The 9997-nt window shown below is 44.5% G+C and overlaps 1 protein-coding gene across 1 annotated transcript in view; it reads left to right on the top strand.

Annotated features, from left to right (window-relative positions):
- The first annotated feature begins 1047 nt into the window (after nt 1-1047).
- znrf3 (zinc and ring finger 3) overlaps nt 1048-9997 on the top strand; it is a 63994-nt gene continuing 55044 nt past the window's right edge. The window contains exon 1 of the mRNA XM_079371368.1: nt 1048-1515. Coding sequence (XP_079227494.1) covers nt 1285-1515 — 231 coding nt within the window. The 5' untranslated portion in view covers nt 1048-1284. The remainder of the gene's footprint in view (nt 1516-9997) is intronic.

Genomic DNA, 9997 nt, shown 5'->3' with positions numbered 1-9997 from the left:
AAATAAAAGCAAATGTCATGTTTTTAGGGACAGATATTAAAACTGTTGTGTTTTTTTTCTTTCTCAAGGAATGCAGGATGATTCATAAACTCACTTACAATTATAGCATTTCAATCCAGCCACTAATTTGACTTTCTGGAGAGTGAAATTATGTCAAATTGCATTGAATCATTGAGAGGTTTTGTGAAATGAATGATGATCTATGATTAGCTTGTCAGGCCTATTTTGATGACGACAACTGCTTTTAAGATCAACAGCACCAGTTAATTGGAGGTCTATTGGTCTAAACACTAGTGCAAAATGATGTGAGCAAGTGGATTGACATTACTACACTGTTGTGCAATACAACAGCCTGTAACCTCAATTTGTCTCTATTCAATTAAGACAAACACATGTAGCCTATGCATGTGTGTTTATTATCAATAACACTAAGGCTACATAAATGTCTGAAGGGCCTCAGAACATATATATGGATTTTCCCTTTTGAAAACTTTTGTTGACGTTGTAATTTAAAAAAAAAGTAACAAATGAAAACATTGTGGTAGTTAAGATGAGGTTTGCCAAAATGTGTAATGTAACCTGAAGGCTAGGTGAGAAAATCCGAATCAAATTGAAAAATTAGCCCGGTTAAGTCATGAAGCGTCTCAAGTGTTTGTTTTAAGGTGGAACGGCTGCTATAACGTGTCAAACTCGGGGAAAACATGCCACCTCTGCAACTACAGGGTTTCAAGAAAGCTCAAATGTAGCTTCGTTACAATAATCACCGACAAATATAAATTAGCCAGAATTCTGGCGCTAAAATTCAAACACAATACAAACATGTAACTTTCCAATTTCCATTTGTTCAGCAGCGCGACCGTGCCTCCTTAAGTGAGTGCTGGCACTCCAGAGAGTGGGGAGTGCAAAGGAGAGGGTCAGAAAGATTGGTGGGTGGGGATAAAACCCTTTTGGGAGAGAGAGAAAAAAAAAACTAAAAAAAAAAATCACGTGTTTGCAGATCAAAGGAGATCCGCTTTGTAGAGGAGGGGGGAGGAGGGGTGAGAAAGAAAGGGAGGGAGGGAGAAAGAGAGAGAGAGAGAGGGAGCGTTTGCAGGCAGTGTAATTGACAAGGTTTGCAGTGGTGAAATAAACACGCTTCAGCCCGGGCGCAGCTTTTGGTGCACAATTTCTGAGTCTTTTTGACGCATCGCACGTAACACGCAGAGACCTGATAACAATTACCTACACCCGATTAATTAATCCGTGTGAAATTATGTCCCGATCGGCGCAGATCCAGCCGGCAAGATGATGATTTTACCAAGGAGAGGCTCAGATCGTGTGCCCGACTCGGTGGTCCTGGTGATCCTCGCGGTTGCCGCTTCTCTTGGTTCGGTTTTCGCCAAGGATACTGCCTTTGTGGAAGTGGTTCTGTTCGAGTCCAGTCCCAATGGAGATTATACTACTTACACGACTGGCTTGCAAGGACGGTTCTCCAAAGCCGGAGCCACTATCAGCGCGGAGGGGGAGATCGTTCAAGTACGTAGAAAGTGTCTTTTTTTTTTTCTTGCGGGAATGACATGCTGATGTGCTGGGAAACAGATCCAGGACACTGGGTGTGATTTCAACAATCTGGCCCTCTTAAAACTTTTCCCAACAGGGGGCTGGAGGGGGGGGGGGTTGACAAGAGTTGTAGATGGTGTGTATGTATATGTATGCAGGCGGTGTAAGGATGGTACTAAGCTTGCAAGCATATGCGGTCACAAGATGGCTCCTATCTTGTGGAATTCATTCACAGGGAAAACATGCTCTTGCAGGTTATTTTGTTGATGTCTCGAGCTCACCTGAGTGCACGTTCCAGTTAATGACGCCTCTGTACAAACACGGGAACCGCTTTCCTTAAAACAAGGTTCTAAATCCTGCACCGCCTCTCCAAAGAGTTAGTCAACTTTGTAGCGAGCATACTTTACGCGTGTTCCCGGAGCAGCTCGCCTACGAGGCTGCTCTACGAGCTCAGTTTTGACTGTATCTTTTCTTAAAGTGGTGAGCTTGAGCCAAATTCGCACATTTTTTTAAATCCTAAATGTTAGTTTGGCATCGAGAACAACGTTTGTTTTTATTGAGCGGATGTCCCGCCGCTTCACAAGAAGCCTCCATCAACGCTGCTTTGAAAGTGGTTCAGAACTTGGTTCCGAACGGCTCACTCATAACTCTTTATTAAGGCTTTACAATGCTTCTTCCCTAATGGAACAATCATCCATCTTTTATCTCATGGCCCCATGAGTGATGGGTCTAAATAAACTCGGCCGGAGCTGCTTATTCTTGGATCAGTCATCAGGCTTTGATGAAGTAGCCTTATCGTAGTCACTGAAATATGAAGCTTTTCTCCAAAGCCAAGAATGGACTTGGCTGCTCTTTGCAAGGAAGCAAATAAGAGTTGGGGTTATAGTCAATAATGTTACAAACATATAATGTTTCGGGTTTTAATCACTGACCTCTAACACTTTCTCTGTTGTTGTTTGAGTGACAGGCAGGCAGCTATCTGATGCTTGTGCAGTGGTTATTTGATGTGTATGTTGAGGTATCTGTGAAATGTAACTGATAAGTAAAGTTAATTTTGATTGAGTTTTTGTTTGATTGTTGGAGTCTAATGCTATTTCAGAGGAAGGATTTTTCTGATGTTTACACTATTGATTGGGTTATGAGGAGGTGGATTTAAGGGGGCCACTGCATGAAGGATTGGTTGTGAGATACTGGTTGAGTGGTTGTTTATCTCTCTCTCTCTCTCTCTCTCTCTCTCTCTCTCTCTCTGTCTCTCTCGAAAAGCCAGTAGCTGCTGAAGTGTGACCTCAGACTGAAGAAACTATTGAGTTCCATGAGATCATTGGTTTTTGGTGGCAAGCCAGCTTTCAGTGCCGCCTTTGAAGAGAGAGTTGAGGGGCAGAGTGTTTGTAAATGGTGCAAAAACTATATTGACTTGAATCAAGTTTGCCACATTATCAACTGTAACAGAATTTATTCTGCACCCGAATATGACTCAAGCAGACTGCTCCTCCATTTACCAATGTGTCTTTATGTTAATGTGCGCATAACACGTTTATGCTTTATTATATTTCTAATCCCATTCAGACCTTTGCTACTCTGCCATAATGTCTTCATCAACAACACAGCAGCATCTTTTTATTGCAAGTGTGCCCTCCTGTTTTCCAAAAAACCCCCCCCAAAAAACGCATTCTTACTTTGAAAGAAAGATGATACGTGGGAATCAAAGGAAGTGATACTCAGCATAAAAATGGGCCCTGTTTATACACGGTGATGGCCGTTTGGCGCCACTCTGTAACCACACAGAAATATAGACCTCAGCTTTACGTTGAAAAACCACATCTATTTGGGTTTGCTTTCTCTGCTAACATAGCTTCTGACCACTTAGAGGCAGCTTATATTTTGTCAGGCTATAATGAGGGACAGTTTGTCCAGCAAGGCACACCGTCTTGAATTTCTTGCAACATATTTTCTACCCAGAATTTATGAAACTTGAAGCTGACAATGAATGACAACCATACAACCTGAGGACTATAATTTTACACTGGTATCAAGTTCCCCACTTGAAAATTCTGTACTTGTGAAATAACATGGCAGTAACGTGTATGAACATTGCTGCGGTATTGTCATAGATATAGATTTACACTGAAATCTGGCTGAACGAAAACATTTAGATTGTGCTTTCACTTGTCTGCAGTGACGTCCGCAAACCATTACACTTGACTACTTTCTGCTCTGTGAATGGGGCGCTTGATTTGGTCTGCCTGAGGTTTACTAGGCCTTCTAGTCCTTTCCTCTGCTGTTTGAACAGAGCCCTGAGGGGTTTGTGTTACCTTGTGTGTTTTCAGTAGTGGTCAGACCTCAGCAGGTATGGGTTCAAATACAGGGGAAAGAGGGGGCTTGGCAACGTTCCTGAGCAAAGACCCAACCAACATCAGCACTCATACACTCCTATCCCACCTTCACTAATTCCCTAAAGCTATCGCCCTCTTAGCGCTGATCAAAGAGTGCGAAGATGTTGGCAAATGCTGTTGGGCCAAAAATAACACATTTAACATATTTTTTTTTTCTCGCTCTGTGCTTTTCTTTTTTTTGGGGGGAGGGGGAGGGGGGGGAGTCTGGCCACACAGGCGTCCCCAAAGTCAGCTCCATGTTACTCCATTTCAGCACTGTAATAGAAAAGTAATCAATGTCTCCTTAAATCATTCTATCATGACATGATTATCTGTGTGTGTGTGTGTGTGTGTGTGTGTGTGCGCGCATCAACAGGCATTCCTCTAAGACAACTTTAAGCGCAGCTCTTGGCAGCCGGGGTATTTGGGGTTTTCTGTCCTGCCAGGTAGTTAATTGTATTCACCTAGCACTGGCTGTGCTTTGGGCCCAGGAAATTCTGATTTGGAGGAAGTGGACTAGTATAAATATTACAGATTATACATAGCTTAAAAGTAAGTATTGACCTGCCAAATCTTTCCGAATACGGGCAGCAGTTTGACTTGCGTTAAGCCTGTTAAGCAGGGCAACGAAGGCACAGCGTAATCGTCCCCTGACTGAGTTACCCAGGTCAAACCTTGGATTGGCAGAGATATACGGAGTCATCTGTGAATCTCTTTTTGTTTCTTTGATGTAATGACATTTCTGGACTCACCGCTGCATGCAAGACAAGCATATTGTCAGCTATCATGTCGTTCACATTCCCATCGATGTTGACGGTGCACAAGTCGCTTTACCAATTCGATGTGAAGGGAAAGATCATCTGCTGCTCATCATTCTCTATTGTCTCCCTGATGCCAAATCATCTTTCCTGTAGCAAGATGAGCAGTGCATCGGCGCACATCTGCCTCTGATTTCCAGCGGGACCATGCTGTCAGCATGTGAGTGAGGAGCTCAGGCAGGGACGTGGCAGGGGCACCCAGAGGACCAGATGGGACTCGCAGCGTAGTCGGCCAGAACCCAGAGGGAATAACGTGGCTTTTGCAGACTTCCTCTCAGAAGGGACACAGAGAAAGAGGATATCCTCTGAATCCAGCATCAGGAAGAAGATGCTTTAGCTTCCCAACACCCATGAGCTGCTTCACCTTTGAACTTCATCCCCGTGCACACGAAGTGCCAGCAACTATCGTTGGGAGACTTCATGATGTGGTTCTTTGAAAGTGGCAGTTTTTCTCAGACTGGACGTGCAGGGGGAAAGTGGTGGTTTCGAGCAAAGACAACGATGAGCTTAAATACTGGAGCTCCTACCTTGCAGTTGGCAACAGTTGTGTCGCGCTGCATTTAGACTATAATGAGAGCTTTAGTGGTTTAAGGCATCCAGCGCGCTTTCTCACCACAGGCTGGAAACCCCAAGAGGCCAAAATGGGACGGCCTGAGACGGGAGGTGCCAGGGACTGGGCCACTCCCAGCACCAAAGCAACAGTAGCAGTACACAAATGCTGGTTTAAAAGGTTTAAAGTCCTGCTCCCTACTTTTTTCCATTTATTGGCTTGGCGGTCTCAGCTGTATTTTAAGTGCTATCGTCTCGTAACCGCCACCCTGTTTCACTTTCATGTGCCAGCCAAAGTAATTTGAGGCTGCGTTTCCCCCCCCCTTTTTCGGAAAAGAACAGACTAAACTGTTATTCTTTCTCTTGCTCAACGCCCCCAAACACAAACTCTCACCTCCAACCTCCTGTCTGTGTCTTTGATTTTAGCCAAAGTTGTCATGCATCGTAAATTGCACAAAAATGACTTCGAGTGTGGAGAACGCATATTTTATAAAACAATATTACCATACTTGGAATGACCATTCCATTTACTAAATGAGGTTTACGTTGAGTGATGATCAACTGATTCTGTCAGAAGCTCACAGATATGTAAAATCCTTCAAATGTAAACAAATAGAAACACCATTTTTTTTCTTTAGCCATGAACTGAGAGCTCTGCTGGCCAGTATAAGGTACGTTCTAGGGTCTGTTATTGTTCAAGCACTTATCATGCTGTTAATATTTGTCCAGGCTTCTTTTAATTGGCCACACTATCTTCCAAATCACCACCCTGTTTTTCCCTCCGATGCAGGTGACTCTTTCGCTCCCAGTGTTTCAATTCCTCTAACTGCACTACTCCAGCTGGTCCAAGTGCATGCTGGTACTGGTGGCCCCAGTAGCTATATTAGTTTCCACTGGGTTGAGTGGCTCAGCCGATCTTTGATGTTCCACTCAAAGAGAGATTAGCAGGCAGTCAGTGCTTTGCTGCCTTCCCTCCAGCATCCATGCATGCCTCTCCTAGAGGAGCCCTATACCCCGACGTCCCTCTCACCCTGATCTGCTATTGATTATGTGTCCGAGCTCATTTGTATGAACGCCTTGTGTTTGTCCTCTATTTAACACTCCGGTGATGAGGAAATGTAAATTCAGCTTTACCCCCAAGGCTGTGACTCTTCTATGATGAGTGCTGGGAAATGCAACCTAAGATAATGTCCTACTTTAATGGTGAAAAAGTCATTTTTCATAACGCCCGTCTTTTGGGTTATTTTGCATTAATTCATTCACAAGTTCATTGTTTGAAGATGAAGATGAAGAAAGGCCAGAATTGGTTCCCTTTCTGACTAGGCTGTTTGATGAAACGGCACTGAAAAGCCCCGTCTGCCCCCCTCAGCCCATATTTTTATCCACCGACTCAGAGGGTCTGCAAAACAAAGGCTAAGGGGTCGAGGGTTATGAAATGACAATGCTAACAGTGGCCCATCCAGGCAGAGGCATGCTTTGTTGTCAGCCAGGAATGTGCTGACTATCCGTGGAAGGCCACAACGCCAGCCTCCTCTTTTGTTGTACTTTTTTAGCCAATAGACTAGGAAGGTAGCTGTGCAGGGAGTCCATTTCACTCGGAGCACTACCCACCATCTGCTTCTCTCTCCTCCTCCGTCCTCCCACTGCTCGCATTTGTTGTCATGAAAGGAAAAGTCTTATCAAACACCTTTCACACTTAGTTCAAGAAACGGGTTCAAAGGTTTTCCGTTTGTGTACATCATTACATAATTATGTCCCGCTCATGGTAAAATATCCAGTTGCTTTTTAATGGATAAAGAAATGCAAGAAAATCCAGCCTCCCTGTCTTTTTGATTTATACAGATGTTTTTTTTTTTTTTCAGCAGGTGTTGCAATATCTCTGCTTACTGTTCAGGAAGTCATTAATACTGCTTATGTGAACATAGTCACGCAGCGTTCAGGGCATCATTTTCATGATGTGAGGCTTCACCTGGAATCCCTGATGTTATGTTTCCTTTATTTTTTTCCTTTTAATGTATCACAACACCGCTGTGGCGAAGGTCTTTGACGGGTGCCAGACTGGGGGAAAAATCAGGCTCCGGTGGAATCTGCCATCCCACCATGTTCATCATGTGCCTCGCCTTCTTGCTATCGAAATCTAGAGGCGACTTGCCTGTGAGTGCGTGCAGGTAGTTGTTCCAGTAATGAGGAAGATCCAGGCTTAAACACAATGGGGCCACAGCTATGATGGATTGGGCATGCCTCTTCACATGATAAGCTGGGTTAGCCTCTCATTTTTCTTCTTATACAGCGCTGCGTGTCTTGTTGCTCCGTAGCGAAGACGGATCGCAACATCTTCCTGCCTCCTCCTCTCTCTCTGTCGCTAAAGATGCGCCCTAGATTTCTGAAATGAAAAATGTGCTTTCTCTTTCCCTGTTTCTTAGACGTGCTTCAGATATTTGGGGGCACAGGATTTTTTTTTTATATTATGTGCCTGTAGCTGAAGAATACTGGCACTATTTTTGCATGGTAGCTCTTTTGTGCAGCTGCACCCACAGCAAAGATTAGGTTCTTGTTTCTCTAGTTGTTAAGAGTCACACCTTCACCAACGCATTCCAACTCAGCTCCAGAGAGAAGTCCCAAAGGCTCAGTTGTAACTTTTCCTTTCGTGATTCTACAAATATAGTACCTTTTACTAGCATACCATACCAATAAAAGCTCTGTAGGATAGCCATGGGCTTTGGTAAAGCCTCCACAATTCCTCCTGTCCTTCCCCTCGACCCCTGTCGGCAGCTCAGGCTTTGCTACGTCCCTCTCGAGCCCCTGGACCCTGATCAGGGCGGAGCCTGCAGGGTTGGGTGAATAGCTGCCGGGAGTCGTGCTGCGGGTGTAAACCACATGAATGTGCCGCCTGAGCAGATAGGATCAGGCGAGGCGGGGAGGCCTGGGAGGCCGCGACGCTTGGTGCAGCTCCACGCGCTTACATCAAAGGCAGCGCTGAAGGGGGGTGGGGGGGAGGAGGTGGGAGGGTAGGAGGGAAGAAAAGGGAGCATGAGGGTTGGGCCAAACTCTTCAAAGGCCTCTCTGAGTAATGCCGGCCCTGATATGTGTCGCTGCAAAACTGAATGATGATGTAATTGCAGGCCTTGGAGCTAAATCCGCTCCCGTACAAATAAAGGTGGAGGTGTTTCCTTGCACAAGCGCAGTCAGAAAAATACTTTGCTGAAGCCAGAAACTTTAGAGGCTCTTAAAGCTCACTTCCTGATGCTATGCTAATCTATATTGGTGGCGAGAGAAAAAACCTTTTATTCACATTTCTGATGGAGAACTTGGAATTGGATCGTTCTTTTTAAATCTGATTTTAAGCAGATAGGCAAATCCACTGGGCGTTTCTAAAGTACACAACAGGTGGAACGGAGTTGACAGTGTCCTTTTGTAAAGTTTATACAGGGTTCTTGCGTTGTGCATGTGTGCTACGGCGTGAGGCACAGTGTGTGTCGATGCATTTCCCTTGTAATGTGTGTTAAACCAAGCCCTACCCCAGATTTTTTCAAAGTGCCCCAATGATCATCCAGCTGATAACTCATTGACAGCTCCCATGACAGTTAAGAGGGACACACACACACACACACAAATTATCTGCCCCAGAGAGAACATGCTGCTATAATTCACTGTTGTTGAATTTGGGTTTGCCAAAGGTTATTTGCATGCCTCTGATTGAAGTTCTCTTAGCCCTTGTTGTGGGATTAAATGTCTCTTTGATGTTAAATTAGCAGTAAACAGCTGCACTTTTATTTATTTAAAGTTCATGCAGAGGTCAGCCTTTTACCTCCTGCATCCTGGGTCAGACCTGGAACTCTGTGGATTGCTCTTCAAAGCCTTTGTTGCAGGTTGTAAAAGAAGAGACCTTCTTGTTTCAAGAATGCAGAGAGTAGTAATTTGGACTCTCAATAGACCATCCGGCCAGTTGTTAGAATGCATACCAAGGCTTTCATGTAGAGCTGAAATATTTTTTTATTTTATTTATTTATTTTTTATTAATCTTTTGACTGAAGTTTTCAATTAATTGAGCAAAAACGCACAACGCAATCATAAGCCCTGTTTCCACCGAGCGGTCCGGCTCGGTTCGTCTCGGTACGGCACGCATTTTGTGGCGTTTCCACAGAATTATCCCGGGAAAGATTCCCATATAACCGATCCGTACCATCCCACTTTTTGGGACCCTTCCGTTGGGGTGCCAAGAATGTGGAGCCGACCCAAAAAGGTGGAGCTAAACACTGCAGTTCATTGAAGAATCATCACTTCCTGTGTGACTATATAGTAAACGAAACCCTGCCATGTTTAAACCATACACAGCCGATTGTTTACTCGCCGCACGCAGCCTTCTCTGAAACAAAGCTTGATTGAGTTTTTGTAATAAAGAGTCACATGTCAGTGACAGAGTAGATGAACTGCTGGATGTCTTCCAGCGTTGGTTTTGTTTGTGAAGCGTTTTTCTCCTTTGTTGAGTTTCTTAGTTAGCAGTTAGCTGCTATCATATGACGCTATTTACATAGCGGCTATCGCCATCCGGCTTACACGCCGCCTACCAAATAGGGCGCGAGTGGCTGTGGAAACGCAAACGGGATCAGGCTTAATCGAACCAAACCGTATCAAACTGTACCGATCTGTACCGGACTGCTGTGTGGAAACGGGCCTATACACTCTTTGCCCTCCTGAACATTTTAAGCAAACTTTCCC

This window comes from Symphodus melops (assembly GCF_947650265.1).
Source record: "Symphodus melops genome assembly, chromosome: 1".
In the NCBI taxonomy this organism is placed as follows: Eukaryota; Metazoa; Chordata; class Actinopteri; order Labriformes; family Labridae; genus Symphodus; species Symphodus melops.
Note: the sequence above shows the minus strand (reverse complement) of the source record. Positions and strands in the feature narration are given on the sequence as shown.